General features: G+C 40.4%; 1 protein-coding gene across 2 annotated transcripts; it reads left to right on the top strand.

The window, feature by feature from the left end:
- The first annotated feature begins 1,214 nt into the window (after positions 1-1,214).
- alx4a (ALX homeobox 4a) lies at positions 1,215-21,566 on the top strand. Of its 2 annotated transcripts, XM_065952900.1 has the most exons (5): positions 1,215-1,589; positions 1,680-1,883; positions 12,794-13,113; positions 17,026-17,154; positions 17,541-21,566. In XM_065952900.1, exons 1-5 carry the CDS (start codon positions 1,514-1,516, stop codon positions 17,859-17,861), a joined length of 1,050 nt encoding a protein of 349 aa, XP_065808972.1. In that variant the 5' UTR covers positions 1,215-1,513; the 3' UTR covers positions 17,862-21,566. The 2 variants fall into 2 exon arrangements, with proteins under 2 accessions (XP_065808972.1, XP_020488187.2); XM_020632531.3 differs by having other exon boundaries at positions 1,215-1,883.
- Positions 21,567-22,937: the final 1,371 nt, after the last annotated feature.

The raw sequence follows: 22,937 nt of genomic DNA, 5'->3' as shown, positions 1-22,937 counted from the left end.
TTAATTCAAAACATTCAAATTGTGCAAACTGTTGCATTGAAAATCAAATGTGTTTTCAAATTTATAAGGTCGCATCAATGATTCAAATGACTGAAATAGGCAAAAACGTTGCTCTTATGGATCACTTATTAATGCTCGGTTACAAATATGTTCATTGTTGGAAGATGAAACACAAATAATAATAATAATAATAATACAATAGGGATTTCTTTGATATTAAAATGGTCAAATCGGAATCGTCTATTCAAGAAATACCTTCATGATAAAGAAAGTTATTTATAAATGTAAGTAAATTCACTGGCTGCTGTATTTATGCACGGGGCCTCTGAAAATGTGATTATCGACGAGTTTCCTTGTATCAAGCGTCCTTCCACGGCCTACCGAAGTATTAACACTGATTTTCGTTGCAGGCTGCTTTACTTTTCCACAGTCTGCAACAACTTACAGCAAAGATCAGGCGGACTTTCTTGAATACAACGCAGAATTGACACAAAAAAAACTTACTTTACTTTAAAGACAACAGATATAAGACAACGGTATAATAAGATATATCATAGTATCTCACAAAGATTAGGCCTACATTTTGAAATATTTTCAGTCAGATGTTCCAGATGGAAAACTAATTGAAATCTCATAAAGGCTAATTCAAATTATGTGGATATAATACTCGCGTTAAGTTCATAGTCGTACTGTTTTCTTTGGTCAATTCATATTTATTTGTGTGCACCCTTATTTTGGTCAATTATTCCTCAAACGTTTTAGTCAGAGAATCCATAGAAATAACTCAAAACGAAGTCTGCCTCTTTGAATTAAACTGCACTCCATGAGCGATCATGTTATCTCTTTAATGATGAAATAAAGAATTATAATGGAAATGCGTCTAAAATTCGTTTCCCGTGCTAATTAAAGCATTAAAAATCTATTACAAACTATCCTACAGTTTTATTCAGAAGCAACAAAGTTTGCAGTCAGAACACAATCGGCTGAGTATGGACGATTTGCCCTCGATGAACCACTGCGAATGAAGCGTAAAATTGTGCCCTCTCCGCCCCAGTGCCATCACTCATAGGCTGCATTCATATCCAAATTACATTAATGTCATGTGTTAAGCCCCCCCGCCCCTGTTTAACAAACTTTTTTCTGTTTTTGTTCTGCTAATAAGCGACCTAACCCTCTCATGTCATCAGCAGTGTCACTTGGGAGAGGTCCTGAAAGCCAGAAGATCTGCATCCCGTCCTCTGAGGAAAGACGCGTTTGTGTAACTCTGCTCCAACCTGAGGGGGAGTTTGGACTGTTTGGTCAACGACAGTGGTTCCTGGAAAAGATCTGAATCGTTTTATAACCAAACCCAGCTGCACTCTGGTGTCTGTGTGCATGTGTGTGTGTTCATGAGGTAGAGGAAGAGGAGAGGAGGGGTGTCTGCGCTTCCCTTACCAAGACCAAGAGAGAGAGAGAGAGAGAGAAAGAAAAAAAAAGTTTGGGTCTATTTCTCCCCTTGACTCGTTTTTGAGGCATGAACGCCGAGGCGTGCGTTTCATACAGCGATATGACATCGATGGATTCATATTATAGCCCATCTGCAGCGCCAGGTAGGGATCATCAACACCACACGGACCACTTTAGGACATATCCAGCCTCTGACACCAAATACAGCCCCACTGCCTTCCTGCCCAACAAAGGTCAGGGGTACGGAGAAAAGTCCCGGAGCCCCTTCCAGTTGCAGCAGCAGCAGGAGTGCCAGTCATTGGATGCCGCCGCAGCTGGGCAAGGCACTTTCAGCAAATACCACCTCTTCATGCAGAGGTCTTCTTGCAAAACACCCCCCGAGGAGGGCAAACTGCACCAGGAGAGCGGACACAACGGAGCGCTTATCCCGTGCTATGGTGAGTGGAGAAAAATACTTCAACTGGATTTGATTTGTTAGGCTGTTACATCACAAAATACATTTTTTTGTTTTGCTCAAATGTAGTCACTGATGTTTCCCCAATGACATTTGTATTGTCTGATAATATCTTATATCTGTGCAGATCCGCAGATATAGCCCGAATGGTTTCGAAGTTTTGTTCTGCAGAAATGCGTGAAATTACCACTTTGGTTCCTTGAACGCAGCAAACCGAACTGAGAGATTTCTTTCCCCGATTGATCCAAAATGTGGCTTCACAACCTCAATGATAAAGTCACCAATTTCATTTTTCAGCATGTCTATTACTCTCTCTCGTCTCCAGTAAGATTTTAAAAGTCCTTTGTGCGTAAAAAAAACATCAGCAAACTTTACCCAGGTCACCCCAGCTCTTACAGACATGAAGCAGTAGTGATGTGCGTAACACAGTTAAGAAGAGCCTTGTTTACCCGACTATCAAATTGTCCCTTTGGCCATCAAAATTAAATTACGGCGCATATAATGCGATAATCTGCATTACAATCCTTAATATCGGAGCAGGGTCGGACAATTAAATTAGCAGGTTTTCAGATGGCGCACGCAGTGAGCTCCAAACTGATAATATTTTCATTTCATTGCGCTCCCTGATTGGCGCCAATTAGCTTTAATTGTGCAGGGCAGCGCTGTTAAGAGGGAAAGATGGGGGGGGGAAATAAAACTTTGACCCTCGTTAGGCTGTCGGCCACTTTGAAGAGGCTTTATGCCTTTTTTTCCTCACCAGAAAACATTTGTCTCCTCAGCCTACTTGAGACACAGTAATGAAAAGTAGAGAATCAGGATCCAGAGAATTTACATCCAGAAAGAGGCAAGAGATGCTTCTTGTGAATTTAAACGTTTAGCAGAATTAATTAATCTGGTTTGTGCTTTGCTGCATCCTCGCCTACTCTCACAGGACCCCCCCACACCCACCCCCACACACAGACAAACATTTGATATGTTAACTTACTTTGCTTACTTTTGTTAAGCCTTAGTGTTCAGCTCCAGGCCACATCTTAAACACGAAAATTAAGGAAACAACAACACGATCTGTTTTAAGTCTCCAGCTTTTTGTTAATGAGCTACACAAACTGATTCCAATTTTTTTTTTTAATTCTGCAAAACGCATTTACACACATTCCGCTCAAATGTCCTTTCTCTAGGCTAATTCTTTAAGTTCATTTATAAACTGATGGTTTGTGAACACGTTGTGTTTGGTGTACGTTAGTATTATTCTGCCACAAAGACTTGGTGCTCTACTTCCCCTGACTCTCTCTCTCTCTCTCTCTCTCTCTCTCTCTCTTCTCTGCTTTTGAAACATTTCACACATTTTCCCGGACATCTAACTTGCGAAAATAACACATTTAGTAGTTAAAACAGGGTAAATTAAATGTTTATATTACAAACGAAATATTCCATTAATGAGCGAAGTTTTTTTTTTGAGACTGGTGCTTTAATTTCCAAAAATGTTAATGTTCCCCCTTTCCACAAATCCAGTAAAATCACGTTTTTACGACAGATGCATAAATAACATCTAACAACGGGCTTCGACTGAAACAGCAGTGGCTCTAAAATGTTATTTAGAGTAATAATATGAGGGGGAAAGTTATTCGTTTCGTTGCTTTGACGCATGAAGCCATCACTCCTCTTTTCTTGACGTGCACGCGCTGCTTGTCTCTCTGTGTTTTTCTGAAATGTTCTGTTGAAGACCTATTGGCAGTTTCTGGAAATAGGCCTGCGAAAAACACTTTCTGGCTCCAAATATTCCAAGAACGGTGATCCATCTTTAAAAAACTCATACTGTACTTTTATAAAAAGCTGTGTTTATTAGCATTAACCCTGCCATGGATAGGCCTACACTAAATCTACATTTTACATTATGTCGTAAACAATCTGTAGTTATCAGGCCGGATAAATTAAGAAAGTAAATTCATAAATGTCGCTTTAAAAGCCTTTATTCAAAGCATTTTTTTTTTCTGTTTTAAACCCAGAGATGAAAATTGGAAGAATATTTATCCCATTTCATTTATTCCCCTGATATTTTCCCCTCAGGGTTGGAGTAAAGTCAAATGTATCCGTGCAGGCTGTCAGGTTAACTATAACAACAAAGAGCCTTGAACATTGTGACCGGATTCACAGTGAAGAGGCAGGAAAAAACATCTCAGCGTTTAGACAAGAGCAGCTCTGCATTAATCCGACTCAGATGTCAGCCTCTCCGACTTGATTTCCCTTTACTCACTACGGCCCTCAGAGACACAAGTAGTCTGGGTCATCACATTTTAAGATTTGTAAAATTAATGTATTTTAGTCAATTTATCTTCAACATAATGTTTAAAATGTAAAAAAAAAATGAAATCAGTTTTGTTATAAAACATGAAATAGAAATTCATTGAGACTGGTGGCTGCTTCCTGTGATTCTGACTGACTGCAGGTTGGACTTATCCACCTTTTACTGACTCCTACATCTCTGACTGACTGAACATAAATTGAAGGCAGCAGTAAAATATGCTGAACTCACAGGCTGAGCAGAAATTCATAAATGATTCCTTATGTGTTTATTGGAAAATCCTGCTGTATTTTACATACTGCCATACCTCTTTTATCCAACGTGCATTTTACACAACGTAGAGTATACTTTCAGGTTGCCTTGTTGTTATGCTTTGTGGCTCCATGCAGTCAGTCAAAGGTGATGTGATGATGGCTCTCAAAGCCGCCAACTATAACTGAGACCATTTAGGCCGAAGGAAAACTAAACAAACATTTCCATACATTAGACTCTTATATGTTCCTAATCAGAACATTAGCAGTCATTAAGTTACATGAATTCAACAAGGAATGTCTTCAAACACGCTTTCAGCTTAGCCTGACACACCGACAGTATTATGTCTACAAAGAGAATGAATACTTAGTGTGACTGTTAAAGCAGCACAATTATCAAAACGGAAGTAAATGGATAAAATATGGATATTTAAAAAAATAAAAATAAACAGGTTAAATCAAATGTAAAGTTTTTGTATATTTTTTTAGTGAAAGTAGAAAAAGAAATCAAAAAGTTTTTCAGTATCAACGATAAAGTAAAAGTATCAATTATGAGAATGTAGAGTCAGTACTGGTATTAATATTGGATTTCTTTTTTAAACACAAAAACAAATTAACATTTACATAATTCATTGTAGTTTAATCTTTAAAATAGACTACTTCAAGGTGATTATATTTTTATATCTGCAGTCATTTAGAAACATACGTACATGCAGTGAAGTAAAAAGTACAATTTCACGAGTGTAAAAATTGAATTATAAAGCGGATGCTTAAGTCAAGTTAATGTCCTTATTAAATGTATGCTTTCAGGGGTATACCTAAACATCATAAACTGATAGATTTACTGTTTTCATATTAAACTACAGAGGGACTAAATAAGTGCCCTGAGGAGGACTCAACCTGTCTCCTCTTAGTCTCGGAGCAGCCACATCCTCATCTTTGTGATCCTCTAGAGACATCACTCTTCCTCGTTTGATGTGTCCGTGTCTTCTCTCAGTGTCCGAGGGGTTCTGACCTTTAGCCAGGCTTCCTGCCCTCGTCTGTTTGGAGAGCAGGCCGAGCCTCCCTGCATGCACACAGCAGAGAAAATCCATTGGAAACCCCCCATTTAAACTCTCTGATGTCAAAGCACAACACTGTGCAACATTTGGGATCCGGTTTTACTCAGTAAACATTTAACGACACCAAGGCAAAGAATGGTACTGTGTTGTTACATGGGTGTTAGATTGTTGGCCTAAGTATCTTGGGATTGTGCCTTTTGTCATTTTTTGGTCTTTTAGAGAAAACGATTTTGCGGAGTAATGACAAATTTGCACAAATAACACACTGCTTGTGTGTAATTTAACTACATTAGAGGCTGCAGTTAGTGCCACTTTAAACCACAATTTATTTCTTTGGCAAAGCATGAATTCAATCAAGCTCTGCAGCCCTGCAAGTGTAAATATCTAATCCCCTGCAGAAGCATGGAAAGAAAGTTATCTCCTGTAAACTCAGGTATGATTGCACCAGATTGTGAGGTTTTGTCACTTCCATCTCCTTCCTTTTTATTCCTTCACCATCTTTACAACCAACACGTACTTCAGCCTTTGGTAATAGCCGTCTGTGCTGATTGGTTAGAGTGGGGAGTAATGGGAACCAGCCACACAACCCAGACGACCGTGGCACACTTCAACCTGTCAGTGCCATGAGTGAAGGTGACAAGGACGGAGGATCGTTTTACCTTTTAGCTTCAAGTTTGGCCGAACAATTTACATTAGGCTCAGTTTGCATGACTGTGAGAGGGAGAGAACAGCATGCGGGGCAAAGAGGCTCAGACAATCCAGGGCTTTACTTTGGTCTTTTTGTCACCGCGTCATGTAAACTGAACACAAAAACAACCGTCTGGGACAGCTTAAAGTCCCTTCACTCTAATTTGTCTGATTTAAAATTATATTTTATTATGTGCAAGTATTTTTTGTAGCATCGTACGAACAGTCATGGCCAAATTCTATATTCTTTATAAATCTGCTGTATTTCTATGGTGGACGAATAGCATGGAACCAATAATCATTTAAAAAGTATACACTGGTTATAAAAAGTTTTATCATGACCAACAATATTTTTATTCATACCCATGAATCCAAATAATAGGGATGGTTGGAAGGCACATTCTTATGACTGGGATTTTTGGACCTCCTTTGCGTTTTGTGCTCTTAAACTCACCGATTCTTAGTCCCTGAATTGTACATTTCCCAGAAAAGTATTTATGTGCATGCACACAAAAGAGGTTTTGATTCGACAACTAAAACTAGAGGATTACGTTTACTGTAATTGCATTTTGCTCCATGATGTGAGAGAAACATTTGGAGGAGAGCTGCAGGGAGGCAGAGAGTCACAGAGGGGGAGGCAGAGTGTGTGAGAGGTGATTTATCAGTCTGAGGCTTTATGGATTCTTTTTTTTTTTTCGCAGTCTGTGAATTTTGCTCAGCCCGCTGACATAGAGCCCAGCTCTGCTCAGTCAGAAGAGTAGAATTTCAAAGTGAAGGGCTACCTATCACACAGCCACAAAGGAAAACTTTATGTGAAGGAAATAACAAAGACATCGAAGAAATGTGCTGATGACTGCTTACTGCAGGTTACATCAACATTGACTATTACATTAAAGACTTGAAATGCAGTATACGTGCTGTGTGGATGTTTGTATGTAGATCATTTGTGTGCGTATCGTCTCAAAATGCTGAGATGAATACACACAGCACGACACAGCAACAAGCACAGTGTCAAGCTATTCATAGTCGAGTTATTTATGCTTCCAAAAGAGACTAGGTTAGATTTCAAGAACAGAGGATCTAGCTCTATCCGATGATAAGTAGTATCAAGGCCCTTTAAAGTTATTATTGGTCATAACAATAATGTGTCAAATAGCAATGAGAAACCAAAAGGAACCCTCTTTATAGTGAACCTGTATCACCTGAATCTGTTCCGATCAGTTTGTTCAGCTCCTCCATTGCCTCCTCACAAAGTCAGCCGTCAGCGGTTCACTGACAGAGACCAGAAACAGAGCTCAAACAGACTGACTGCTGGACTTCAATCATCAGCTTACAATGAATCTGTGTACCCTCAACTACTGCATGGGTTTGTAAATAAGAAGCTGGAACATGGGGCGACGGTGGCCTAGTGGTTGGTTTGCGTGCCCCATGCACAGAGGCTGTAGCTCTCAAAGTGGGCTGCCTGTGTTCAAGTCCAACCTGTGGCTCCTTTCTCGCATGTAATTCCCCAGTCTCTCTGTCCCTGATTCCCGACTCTATCCACTGTCCTGTCTCTAGAATAAATAAAAATCCAAACTAAATCTTTAAAAAAATAAAAAGAAACTCGAACATCTGCTCAAATGTGTTCAGAATTTGTTTCAAGTTCTCTTAACTGACAAAAAACAACAACAAGGACACAGTTAATGCAGATCTTACCCAAAGGGAAGTTCAATAGTATTGTAGGGTTAATAATATACTTTAAATAGTATTGTAGATCATTATTGCCAGGAAATGGACTGACAGTACCAAAGCAAGTACCAGAGCTAAACACTATAGTTTAAGTAAAATAAACCCTGTCACTGTAATAGTATTATAATTCGATTTTTTATTAAGGTGCATTCTTTGATAAGGAGAATGTTAATGTGGCAGCAGGTTAAGAAGATGAAGTTACTTTAGACCACTGTATTGGCTAGTGTTGAGCAGTTTAATCTACACCTTTTACAGGGTGAAAAGAATAGAGTGTTTCTTTTTATTTTAGGATTCATTTCTGGGCTTTTTGTGCCTCTATTGTACAGATACGACAGTGGATATAGTATGAAATCAGGGGGAGAGAGAGGGAGTGGGGAATGACACGCGGGAAAGGACACACAGGTCAGATTTGAACCCGGGCCGCCAGCCTGAAGTACCACAGCCTCCTTACTCGGGGCGCCGCACAAACCACTACGCTACGGGCGCCCCATCATCAAGTGTTTTGAAGTAAATTTACTAAGTCACTGGGAACTACAGCTGTCAGAAAATGAACATGATGTGGAGTGGTAAAGGACTATTTTTGAAAGATGTTTAAAAAAAAAAAAAGATAATCAGCAACAGTACATTAAACATTGAGTTTAACTACTGTAGATAGTATAGGCTTATGTGCGTGTAAATATAATTAGTTATTTTTTCACCTAGATCTTCAACGGGTGATTTGTTTCCCATCATGCAGTACTTTTGAATATGAATAATAATGTGAATCTTATTATTCTGTCTTCTGTGTGTCAGCCTGCAGCCAAGAAAAACTCAAATCTTCGTGCCAGTCCATGTTAAAAGTTAGTCATTAAAACCCTGAAAACATATTTTACTTTCACTCAGCCTTCAACTAGTTATAGGCACATCACGTAGGCACAGGGCAGAATAAAAACAGCAGAGAGGAGAAGAAATGTGCGCACACTTGCTCTAATGCAACAAAAAGTTATTAATTAATCACCCTGTTTCGAGAAGAGGTCTTCTGCAGGTGAAAACGCGTTGATTAAATAAAAACGTTTTGGGGCCTTGGAGCAAGTGTGCGGACATTTATTCTCCCCCCCTTCCCTCAGCTCTTAACAATAAATCTGATAAGGTGTTATGTTTTCCTCCTCTTCTAATCCATCTCTGCCGTTTATGTTTCCCTCTCTTTGGGATATTTCTGCTTCAGTTTGAGCAACATGTTGTTAATCTCCCTCAGTCGCTGTGTGCAGTGTTATTTATTGTGTTTCCTCTTAACACAGTGAGCTGACCCCAGTCCTCTCAGTGAATAAAGATGCAGGGAAGGTGCCCTGTCGCTTTACAGCCCGTTAAATTACACTTTGAAGTTGCCCCTTCGTTCTCAACTGTGAACTAGTAGCTGTCCGCGCTGAAAGTCTGACCTTCACCACCGTCATTCTGGCGCTTATTTCCACATGGGAATAGCCTCCAATAAATTAAAAACGAGGCGCGGTGGAAGGTCTTATATCACTTCTTATTTTCATTTTGAAGTCAATGCCAACAGTGACACACTACGCCATAAAAGTAATTAGAAATGGTCTAAAAGATGGCGTGTGAAAATGTAGACTTTTATAAAATCTGCTGTGCGGAATAAATGAGCACTCTGCATGTTCTGTTCGCGCATTCATTTCTGTAGCAAACTTTTACTGTGACTCTGATTTTTCTCCAAAATGTGCACAGAAACTGGAACAGATGCTGACTGCTGGATTCACTGCAGTGAAAATAGAACATTCTGTGGTTGCAGCTCAAAACATATTGGCAATGGCGTATTTATCCGGCAAGTAAAAGAAGAATAGAGAGAGAAAAGACTTATAGATGGGATTTTGTTGGTACATATTTGAATTTTAGCAGTACAAGTACTATTGTAGGGAAGTGCAGCTATAAGCTAAAATAATTTTTTGTTTCATGGAAGAACTGTTAAAGAATTTGCTTCAGTTTACCCACAGAGGTTGAATCCTGACAGGCATTGTTAGCAGCAAGACTTCCTTATGTCCATACACATGGCGCCCTGCGGGAGGGCCCACTGATGTTCACCTTGGGCAGCTACAGCAGAGACAGTACAGACAACAAGCAGGAGATTGTCACAATATCCCGCCCCTGCCAAAAAAACATCAGTGACATTCGATCTAAACAACAGCCTTTGATCAGTGAGAGGCCTCATGGTTTCAAGCAGCCCTCGCCTGGTGGGGACTGTGGGTGCATGCCAGGGAACTATGATGAAGTATACAGAGAGTATTTATGCTGGGATTAAATGTATTTACTCCCATCAAACCTAAAAGTACATGCTTGTCAGGAACAGCGAGGCAGTGTTGCAGGCGTTAGACCCACAGAGAGTAGTCCGCCACCAAACCATGGCTCCTCAGCCCCAGTTGAAAAAAGCCGCAGGCCTCGCTGAATCTGGGAGACCTAAAATGCATCAATCCCGTACTAAACAATGCACACTGAAAACACAAGACAGGTTTTACTCTCCAGCATTGAAAAAATGCAATTAAAGCAGTACAGGAACTTTTTTTCACAATGGGACTCCTGGACAGCAAACCTCAAGACTATTTTTAAGAAGATATACTTTATTGACCCCACAAGGGGAAATTCAATCTCTATTTTGGTAACGGCTAACAGTAAAGGATCTTATTGTTACTGGTTTTAAAATAACACCAGCCTGTCCCATCATCTCAATAAATCTACAAAAGTAGTTTAGTTCAAAATGTGTTTATCTGACATCTGTTTTTGTGAGGAGAAACTATTGACATCTACAAGAGGCAGTTTTTGCATTTTACGATGAAGAAAATACCAATATTTCAACATTGAATGCAGACCACTGGCAGGAAGATAACATGTCATCTTCAAAATGTTGCACTATTACCATTACAAATCAAGTTATTAGAAGTGAGATACCAATACCAGTTTAAATTAAATTAAAGTTCTGCAGTTCTGTTTTTTTCTCCAAAAACCAGAGAATCGAAAAAGACCAAGTACTTTGAGTTTTCTGTTGTATCTTTCATCACTAGAAATACTCTGATTTACACAAGTAATATAGCAATAAGTAAGGTCTTTTACCTACTTTTTGTAAAGTGTCTCCAGATAACACTTGTTATGAATTGGCGCTATACAAATAAAGATTGATTGACAAAAAATGTAGACTAATCATATCAGCAATTTATGATTAAAATAAAGGAATGCTGTGATTGTATCCTTGCGCCTCATCGCTCAGACTTGTGCTATTGGCATAAACACTTGAAATCAACACTCTATGCATGTGTCTGTCAGACAGAAAGTGAGTTTATGACAAGCTATCCATTCACCTCACCTTGCAGCAACACTACCTAACATGGCAGTGAGCTGAGGGTCACCGAGTGTGTTTGTGACATCGTCTGTGCTGACTGAGGACTGAGAATTGTCACAGAGCTCAGATGTACACACCTCCAGGTTCTAACCTGACAAATGGTTGGATGAGCAGATGAAAATAACTTCACCTCAGATGGTGTTGAGGAGCAGGAGGGTGCAGCGCTGTGAGTCACCACTAGACTGAGCCAGAGAGAGAAAGTTCAACGGTCTTGGGAAGCAGCCTGAGACCAATTGTTTCAAGTCATTACATCCTCGACAATGTGGATGTGTATTTCTTCCAAAAGATGTGTAAATAAACTGGCCAGCTCAGTGAAGGGTAGCAGCAGGACCAACAGAGCTGCCAGCTTACATGAACACTGGCAGAGACACGCTCCCTCAGTGTGTGTGTGTGTGTGTGTGTGTGAGTGAGTGAGTGAAAGAAAGAGTAAAAGATGTCTGTCTAGAAATGACTCCCCCAGAAAATTAATTGCGACAGTCTTGCTGCCAGGTGACTTTTGCAGCCACAGTATCAACTCAACCACAATAAGAACTGATAAATAGTGTGAAGGGAGGGAGGTTACGCAGTTAAAAAGTGGGAACTTTCTGCCGTCAGTCTCAATTATGGCTTGGATGTGTGTTTCCCAGCACATCACATTATGATTTACGAATTACAACTGGATCATGAGAGCAGCCAGTGATCTGGGCCATCCATTACACAGGCTGATAGACAAACAAATTCACACATTTTCAGAACCAAGCGCCAACAGATTTCACAACTTTTCTTCACAACGAGCAAGAAATTCCTTTGTTCCACCCTATCAGACCCGATAAATTACCATACTGGATCTACGAGTTACAGATTTACTGTCAGAGGCGTTCGACTGGATATTAGAGCCGAGAAGAAATGAGGCTTGAAAAATGTTTGAAATCTGTCTTCCTTCCCGAAGACTTTCATATTCAGTTAATGAAAGTTAAATAATCCTCTTTCAGTAGATATTTCAGTCCCTTACTGTATTCATGGACATTTCATGAATGAAGGGTTGTTGTATATCTGTGTTGACATGTGGGTCGTGTTTAAAGTCCCAGAGGTTTTAAGTGTTGCAGAATGCCGGTTTTGAATATTCGGAAGAAGGCAACCAAATCTTTGAAGTCTGAAAATTAACAGCTTTATCCATGTGCTTTATTATCTTACTCCTGTGAAGGATCCACACATGACTTAGCTCAGTCTACAACCTGCAGCCAAAATCATGAGGAATAGTTGTGTAACATAATACATTCCATATTCATCGAGGTATATTTTATGTCCTGCATAGTGAAAGTGATGGATTGTGTGTCTCTATCCTATAGTGAAGCTGCCTTTTTTGCAGGACATAATATATTTTTTAGGTTTATCTCTTTAGTATGAGGGCGGGTTACCAAATTAGATTGCTTATGATTCCAACCTTTCAATCTGGATCCAACACATTTTTTTTTTTAAACAGTTTTCTTCTGCTTCTTGCTTCTGCAGGTAAAGACAGTTCCGGTCTGACAGACTCTGACTTGGCTCCGGACTCTGACCCACCTGGAATGGACTCCAGCTACCTGTCTGTGAAGGATCAGGGCGTAAAGGCGGCCTCTGATAGACCACCAGGCACAGACCTGTCGAGCCCTCTGGACAAGGGTGACGGCGGCGAAAGCAACAAGGGCAAGAAGAGACGCAATCGCACAACCTTCACCAGCTACCAGCTGGAGGAGCTGGAGAAGGTTTTCCAAAAGACGCACTATCCTGACGTGTACGCCCGGGAGCAGCTGGCACTGAGGACCGACCTGACTGAAGCCAGAGTACAGGTAATATAGGACTCTATACAACAGGGATTTTAAAAATCTTTTGTGCAGCTAAATAGCCCAAAAAACAGCTGACCAGACTATACAAGTAAACAAAAATATAGCAGACTAAAGTTGAATTAAAAAGCTACAATGTACAGTATGCAACAACTTGCCTGTCCTATCAGGAAGTGAAAAAGAGTGCTTTGTCATAGCAGAAGACAATGTTATAACAACACAACCCCATGGATCCTTCAACATCTGCAGCTCTGCAGAGATAGCGTCACTCACAGAACAACATGGGAGATTTATCTGGTGATGTGAGAGTCGAAAGGAGAGAGAGTGGGGGAGTGGGAGCTCACAGAGGCCAGGGGGCCCATGGGGCTGAGGTTTTTGAGCTGCCTGGGCCTCATATGTGCAGATTGTAGGAGAGCACACTTTCATTCACATACGAGGAGACATGTTTGACTCCACTGCAAGATGTGTCAGTGGGCTTTTTCTTTGTACCTGAGCTGTTTGGTTTCCTGAATTCAAGAGTTCAGTTCTGATGGTGTTAGTGCCGCCCGAGGCTTTAAGAAACCTCCTTGACTGTAACCTTTCTGACAACCTTCTGACTTATAATATGCTAGCGACTGCTGTAATGTATTCCAACAAAGGTTTAACATAGAAAAGGACCTCCAACAATTTCTCTACATATGTTTTTGTGTGTGAATGTGTGTGCGTGTGCACCAGAGACTACCAAAGCCCCTGGCTTTTCTGTGTTTTTCTTTCATTAACATCCTGTTCAGACAAGAATGTGTCCCTGCTGTGGCGTCCAGGGTAGGTGTGAAACTCTTCCCAGGAGCTTTGAGCAAGTTAGCGATATGATATCTCAAGTCATATGATCACTGAGCTTTTCTCAAAGGTTATGATGTATTTCGTTTTTATATGATATAAATATGATATTTATGCTTTATTTTGTTGAGTGATGGTGCTGTATAAATTTGGGATAAGAGCTGGATTAATAACAATCTTTTACATGATGACCTGGAGCACTGACCAGAAAGCTTTGCGGTGAAACACAGGAAATGTGTGTGGCTTCAGGGTTATAACTCAGTCCAGAGAGTATGCAGCTCTGCACTGCTCTGCTGCTCAGACTATCACAAACCTGCCGCCTTCAGATGGATGCAGCTTTACAGCCCTCAGCTCTCCCAGCGGCCCTCTTAAACACTCAAGTTAAAAAGATAAAAGACACAAGATGCCTCGTCTGTTAGAGAACAGAGTTCTGTACTCGGTTCAGGTCTTTCACACGCAACCAGACTCACAGCTCATGAATTCTGAGTCTGGAGCGAAAAAGGTTCAAACTGAAGAAAAAGGAGGTTTTTTTTTTTTTTTTTAATCAAAAGGCTAAAAAAACGAGTAAAGAGTAAGACTCTGAGGATAGTGATAGAGTGATATGACACCCCACGGTCTGATGGTGCTCACACAAAAGAAAACAAGGGGACCTTCTAGTCAAGAAACCTTCAGGCCTAGAGTTGTTTGCTTTTTCAGGCTCAGTCTTTCAAAGGAAGATAGCGAGTTCAGATCCAAGTCATATGTACTACAGATACATGGGAAGGTCAAAGGTCAAGGGTCAGGGTTTCAACAACATCACATTTCTCAGATTTACCTTCTGTTAGAGCTCGGGGGAGCTGGGATGTCTCTGACATGTGGGCTTCAGCAGACAATCACAGGTGTCTGTACTGTATGAGCTTAGAGAAGCATTAAACACTTTTCAACAGTACAGCGTCATTCTTCTGAAACAAGAAGAGAGAAATTATCATGTCAAAAAACAATCTTTAAGAATAAATGAAAAAATATGCTGTAATATAAATAACAAATAGGGTTCAGACGTGGTGACAAAAATAGACGATTTATCCACCTTGAGTTTTATCTTCAGTTACTATCACAGCTGAGTCAAAGCCAACAGTCACTGTTTTCAGATTTGAATGCAAAGATCTAAGTAGAACATTTTGGAGCTCTAAATTGAACAAAAGAAATGACAAGACATCTCTATTTTTTCTCTGACTTACTGTGCTGTACTTATCAATAAATCAATTGACAGTTTATCATAAACATTGTCTGATCAAAAAAATTATATTTAAAAATTAGGCCAGGAAAGCCTGCCTGCCAGCCAGGACACTCTTTTAATGAGATTATTCATATTGATAAGGTTTTCCTGGTTAAATAATCTTATCATTATGTTATTTATAATCTAAAAGAGCAACAAGCACATACATTTTGTATCTGTGAGATTTCAGAATAGTGAGCAAAGTTAAGAGAATCTAATACAACTTGCACCATGTGTATCTTTTTTTTAATCACTGCAATGGTGTCCTTGAATTAGTTTAAATCGACTTGGGAAATAAAAAAAATCGTGTGGTAGCAGATTTGAGGGTAAAATAGAACAAACTTACATGTAATGAGCAACATCATTGGTCAGGATGTTTCCATGATATTATTGGTACTTTGAGGGTGTTGGAAAACTGAAGCCAGGCTCAGCCTGGGATTTCTTTTGGCTCTTGTATGGAGGCTGACATGAGTGACAGCAGAGGCGGGTTATCAATCCTCTGAGCCGGACTCTCACTTCAAAGTGTTTTCAGCCCCGTACAGCTCTCCTGCTGGGGCCGCTTTGGCATTTCTCTGCTCTTTCTCTCTGGGGCAGTAACATAAATAAAGCCTCATTGAAAGTCCACCAGCTACTTAAGCTGTCATGGTCTTTACCAATTACTGTCACAATGCATGTGTGCAACACAAGAATATGTTCTCCCTGTAAAATAGCCACAGACTCTGAGAGGAACAGGCAGTGAGCAGATTAGAGATGTTGGTGACAGTGATATTTAATATTTGTCACTAGTATGTTTAATAACCATGGAGAAATATTATTTTAGAGACAAAGAGTGATCTAGTATGGAGTTTTTTTGGCCCTTATAGAGTCAGTGAAGTGGAAGATGTATGAGTGTATCATGAAAGAAGAATTACATCCTCCGCTATGTGTGCTTCTTTACCTTAGAGGGAGACAGCATCTCAAAGCGAGGAGCTACGGGCCTCAGGAAATTAAAAAAGGAAAATGTAAACAATCCTCACTTATAATCCTATCTCACTTTTCAATTTCACATATTACCTCCTCGGGTTGTTTTAGTTATAAACGAAATATGAGAAATTACGTCAGATAGTAAGAGAGAGTAAGAGCTAAATATGTGCTATAATCAGTCCAGACTGAGAGAAACCATCAGATTGTCCAGTGCTGTAAACAAACTGTTCAATTAGGACATCGAGTTTGACAAAAAGCATGTTAGGTCTGAAGTCCAGCACAGAAACGTATTTAAATGACTTTACAAACTCTGATGGTAATGCAAACACAATGAAGCCTACAATAAACAAGAGTGTCAGATCTAGATGTCCTAAAAGATTACAGAAAAAGAGTGAGTGATTGAGAAAAGGCTCTGCTTCTGTCAGAAACAAATAAGCAAAGGTGAGAGGCACAGGAACTGTTTACATTTTGTTTTGCAGTGAAGGGAGGGTTACAGCCAACAGTTCACTTCCCATGCCATTCAATTGTGTTTGTGCGTGTGCACTGTTAGCATGTCAGTTTGGAAAGACGTTTTTGATGTACTGCAGATATCAGTTTTGTTAATTAGCCTTGAGCCTTCTGGCTCAGATCGGCAGAAAGGGAAATCTTTAAAATGCTTCCATTTAAGATGTTTATCTATGGAAAAGTATCCCTCAGATTTATGGAAACTTCCTGTAAAAGGCTTAGGTGAGCACATCTCTCCTGCACTGTTTCCATTTTTGATGTTTGATGTTACATTGGGTCATTACAAGGAATAGGTGGTTTTTTGAAAGTTTAGTTCCCTTTTTTTTAGAGAGAAAATTACCCTGCTGGTTTTATGACATTCCGACATTTTCTCTGGGCAGGTTTGGTTCCAGAACCGAAGAGCAAAATGGAGGAAAAGAGAGCGATTTGGTCAGATGCAGCAGGTCCGGACACATTTCTCCACAGCCTATGAGCTGCCTCTTCTGACACGGCCTGAGAATTATGCACAGGTAAAGAACGAGTTCTGCAATTTTAGGTTTTTCGATTATTATTTGACATTCTTCAGCCCATAAACTCTAAACCACATGCATTTTTTTCTTCAATAATTTGCTACTTGGGCTGTTTTACTACTTTAACATTATACTTTGTGTCCTGCCTCCCAGCAAAATTAAAGAATGCAAATCATTGTTCCATTAGTACTATTTAAATCAAATATGACCTGATGGCATGAGAGGCAGAAAGTCAATCTAAAAGTAAAAGTGAAGGTTAATGGGCTCAGCAGCCAATGTAGTGTATAAATTACTGATGGATGGATTGCATGATTAATGAACTCAACAACGTTCAAAGCCTCACTTATTTTGCTTTTTTACCAATGTTGAAACTATCAATATTTCAGATTCAGAACCCTTCTTGGATCGGTGGTAGCAGCGCAGCGTCTCCTGTGCCGGGCTGTGTTGTGTCCTGTGACACTGTGACTCCCTGTATGACACCTCATCCCCACTCTGCAAGCGGGGTGTCTGATTATTTGGGTGTGCAGAGCCCTGGAGGTCACATGGGTCAGGCACACATGGGCAGCCTGTTTGGAGGATCTCCCGGGATGGCGACCAGCATCAACGCGTACGATCTGAACATGGACCCTGACCGCAAGTCCTCTAGTATCGCTGCTTTGCGAATGAAGGCCAAAGAGCACAGTGCAGCTATATCTTGGGCCACATGATGTGTTGATACTTGCTGGAGGGGGAATCATGTTGACCTCTTTAATGTCTACACAAACCCAGCATGGGGGCACTAGATTTTTTTTTTTAAAACCTCTAAAGGCAACAGTGACTACCTTCAGAAATGTTGCAATAAAATAGTTCTGCAAATAAATGGATGGATGAGGAGAAAACAACATGAGATTTGGTAAGGCAGGTGATGTGGCACAGCCATGTTTTTCAGCCCCTCTGGTGGGAGAAGGCAGCCATAGAGGAGAGGAGTTAGCTTTGTGCAAAGCATGCTGGGAGTTGATGCTGTACTGTACAACAGGAGTTGCAGTGTAGTGCTGATAATGTACAAAGAATATTTTTAAGAATTAAAAAAATCCATGCACTTATTTGCCAAATTAGTTTTTGAACAGTGCTTTCAGTGTTGTTGTAGTTCTCTGTCCAGGTGCTGTTTTATCTTACTTCATTATTTAAATTTGAGTGTCAATGTTTTTTTCTCCCCATCAGTCTTTTTGTTTCTGAATAAGCAAGCATCCTTAAAATAATCTTAAATTCAAATGTCTTTGATAAATGCCATTTACATGTTATTCTAGGGAATCTTTGTCAGCGCATCAGTGTGTACCTTAAGTTACACTGTTATGATAGCACTACAGAAACCTCTTTATATTGAGCATATCTGACACATTGTGAAGCCTGGAGATTCAAAACAAACATATCAGTTGCTGAAAAAGTTTGACGTGGTCCGACCCTCTACACACAACATTTACAATTCAAACACATGAAATGTGGTTTGTTTTAGTGTGGTCAGGGCGAGAAATCCACCTGCCACACTGACTCAGCCTGCTGACGGCCCTAGAGAGGAAGGGATGGAGGAGGAAGTTGTGTGTGAGAGTACGAGAGGGGCACAGCAGGCCTGCTGCTCTCAGGGCTTAAGAGCCTGGGAGCGCCAGTCTCAAAACAGAGCCAGCTCTGTTTCAGAGAGGACAGAGTCCAAGTGGACATAACTGTGCCCCTTACCATTTCCAGTCTCAGGAGTTTCAGGGAGAAGTACCTACTCGTCATTCTGCCAGAAATAACACCAAAATCAGCAGCGGCCACCTTTGAAACAAGAGGAGGCTGGTGGAGATTACACAGAGTGTGTTGACACTGAAAGGATGTCAGTGTTCAACAGCCTTTTCTGGACTTTACCATGGCTATGTTATGCTGTGCTGGTATACGCTTTATTGTATGTCTATCTATATATTTTTTCTCATTATTTCTTTAGATGCCAAACCAAGGACACCATCATATAAGTTAATGCAGAGCAGCCTGTAGCTTTGCACTACACCTCAGTTGGATTTGGACAAAATGTCATCCTTCACTTCTAAGTCGTATTTAACTAGAAAACTGACATCAACCCCTCCACCCCAAATATAATCAGATATCTTCAAACATATCTTAGTGACACTGTATGCAGGACAATATTATATTATTAGCAAATCTGAATCATCAACCAAGCTCTGCAGGCAGCTGACCCAGGGCTTTGAATCCTGCTGTCAGTAGTGTTTTTCAGAAGGCTATTTGTTTGCTTGCATATTTGTTTCTGAATATACATTGCTTCAGTGCAATACTGACCTGGTCCATCATTATTATACTTTGTTGTTCACTTATCTTATAGCTTTCAAAACAATATTCATTTAGAAGAAAAAACCTGACTCATCTTAAATAACACAGTATCGCGCATAGCTGCTACCTGGGGCTAACTTAAGCTTGAGGCACACAGGTAACACAGTCAACAAGGAATTTAAAACACTTACCTACAATATAAATGAAGCTCTTCCTGAAGGTCCTCTTCATCCTCTGTCCTCTCTCATCGTTCTTAATCCTCCATCATGCTACCAGCTGACACTTTGTTTGATTTAGTTGTCTGTTTCCCCTTCTTATCCACTTCTCTCGAAGAGAAATGCGGTCCACACCTAAATTAACTTATTGTATTTCACCATTATTATTATTATTATTATTATTATTATTATTGTATAAACCACAAGTTTAGTAAGTTTTAGTGACTCCTTAACTATAAACTACTGGAGTAGAGCCTGTATGTTGTCCTACCACACATCCAATCAGGCTTCTAAGATAACAAATCAGCAAGTTCAATGCAAGTGCTTGGTAGCCTAATTACCGTACGTAAATTACTTTGTTGTCTTTTAGAGGTGCCCCCATTTGGCAAAATGAAGTATTAAAGTCTTAATTCATTTTATTTGTCAAACTCAAGTTGCTTTAAAAATTTTGAAAACCCTTGTATAGGCTACATATAGGAAACCATGGAACAAGAGTACTCTAGTGTCCTGACCTGGTTGAGGGGTCTCTGGGCAAAATTTAGGGAAGCTGGTCCTTAGTGACATCCCAATACCAACCTATTTATAGATAATACATAAAAAACAAAAAAAACAAACAAGGAATCCCGTAGGCCTACCCTTTCACCACTCTTGTTATAGGCTCCTCTGTTAACCTCATCCTTGGCTTGATTTACTTTTTAAGAGGTAAAATTGGTTAAGACACACCAGGGATGATCAGCATCCCTCAGAGCCCAAACACATCATTATATTTATGAAATGTTATCATTTAAATATTCAAATAGTAAAACGTGTTCTTGCAGTGGCAGCTGCAGAAATAGCAGATGGGATTTAATGGTGAGGTTATGCATCTCCATCCTTTGTTTTGTAAGACCTGATTTAGGCCTGAAGCATAAAAAAAAGCTTTCATAATTCTGCAAAGCACACCTGATACTTTTAGTGCACCTTCAGGCAGGGCCACCATTTATAATTCTCTAAACTGATCCACATTCACTGTCCTTTTGGGTAGAGAGAGCAGGGTGCACGTTATAACTTGGCAGCAGAGCAGATCACCCCAGAGTCCTTTAAGTTACATCCAGTCTACTCTGCGGCACATATCCAAGGCATGTGCATGATCATGACTGCAGAGTACATTTCTAAAAACTTAAAGAGGGTCGCATTGCTAATGTGGACTTGAGGCCCCCTGTGCTGTAGCTAAGGGGTTGGATGCAGGGCGAGCCGTGAGGGCATCTGCTGTGTTCCGGTGTTCTGGGAAAAGGACAGTGCACACAGCTGTGCTCAGGGGGTAAATGTAAAACAAACATGCCTCACACATGCTTCCCCCTCAGCTGTCATGGCTCTGCTTTCAAAGATTCAACCCCCCCCTCCTCTTCCTCATGGCCCACCTCTCGACACACACACACACACACACAGAACTGATCCTCTCCCTCTGCTCACTTCCACTATGTCCAGGCAGGGTCCAAGGCACAGCCGCACGGCCAATCCAGGAAGGCTTTTTAATTAACACTGAGCCATTTGGAGGCTGTGGACTGCAGTATTGTGTGTCAGGACAGACAGGTCCATCTGTCTCCTGCTTGCTTTAATGCAGACTATTTTTCTGCACAGTGCACAATGACATACTGGCATTCAGTAGCTCAGGTTTACACAATGCATCTCAATTTATTTGACTCCTCTGTGTATTTAAGTGCCATTATCATTGGGGGGAAAAACATCTCCAGTAACGTCTTTACAATGAACAGCAGAATGTTTCTCCTACAACCACACAATGACATTTGATTCAAGATGAGGTTTAAATTGAAGGCCTCTTTCTCCTGTTTGCTGTGTAACTCTATCCCTGAGTGATGATGTCATCATCCATTTTCTCATTTTCGAATACTACTGAAGTCAGGCTATCAGTACAGAGAAGAAAATATATGATATGTGTACTGTTGTGTGCATGTACACTTTTGGGCATGCAAAATGGATTGAAGTGTTAAAAGACTTTTGGAAATGTTACTAATTAGATGGCTTTTTTGGTGTACAACTTTTTGTTGTGGTTTTTAAAATGTTTTGTGTTTGAACAATGTTTTTTTCTCTTGATATGTAATACCTATGAGTTTTTATCAAGTACTATTTTGTGGCTTTAAGCTGTCTTTTAAATTAAGTGTATGGATTTGCTCATGCTTGTGTTATTTTTTGTGTCTGATTAAAGTACTATAAGTTATTGCAATTCTACTTGGAATCAGTATTGGTCATCTCATTTGTTTTGAAATATAATATTTTTTGACTGAGAATGCTAAAAGAGGAAAAACTGGTGAGTGTCATTCAGCTCTTCTTCATACTGTTGCCACAAAAACACTTGATAACCAGTATCCTGTTTAGTTTTTCTGGATCACTCACAGGACAGCGCTTTTCTGTCTGATGTCCCTTAAAAAATACAATACATTTGAAATGTCTTATTGCATGAAACAACCCTGCCAAAGTATTGTGTCATTGTCACAGTCCCATTTTGAAATCCCCATGCATTTCACTCCCTTTGAAGGGGCTCGAGTGCTGAAATGAGATCGCACAGCCCGCAAGAGTATCACACTAATTGAAGTTGACAAAAATACGAACTGCACCCTTTTGAACTGCTGACATAGAACAGGGTGGATTAGGCAGCGTATATTAACAACAGGTGACAAGCTGGAGGGAACAGTGGACTGTCCGCGTCACAGAGGCTCTGCACTGAGCGAGCACAGCCTGGAGTAAAGACAGAGATGAGAGGAGAAAACGTATTCATCCTCTTCCCACACACTCTTAGGGCGCACTCACACTAGCAAAGTTGTCCCAGGCCTAAGCACAGTTACCTCTTGTACATAACGTCGTAATACAGCACATGCATAGCTTCATGTTAGTATGAAGCGTGCTCATTTTACAAACAAGCGGACTTGAGAATTAAAAAAAAAAAAAGGGACGCGCAGTCGAGTCCACGCCCTCACATCAGAGAACATGACAGCTACTTTGTGGCTTATTTTTAGTCATGTTAGTCAGATACAGCGAGAACACTCCGCGATTTCTCCATAAAGAAGGCTCTCATTGTTGTTTACCCGCGTGCTTGTGCTCTTGCATGAACTATAACCTGCCGAAGTACACCTCTCTGAAGCGTGCCAGGGACAAGGAAGTGCAAGGTACGGAGCGCTCACACTGGTCGAACGAACTTCACTTTTGGGGTGAAGCGTGCTTAGGCACAGGTACAGATTGCCAGTGTGATCGCGCCCTTACATATACATGGAA

Source organism: Labrus bergylta, chromosome 3, assembly GCF_963930695.1.
Source record: "Labrus bergylta chromosome 3, fLabBer1.1, whole genome shotgun sequence".
In the NCBI taxonomy this organism is placed as follows: domain Eukaryota; kingdom Metazoa; phylum Chordata; class Actinopteri; order Labriformes; family Labridae; genus Labrus; species Labrus bergylta.
Note: the sequence above shows the minus strand (reverse complement) of the source record. Positions and strands in the feature narration are given on the sequence as shown.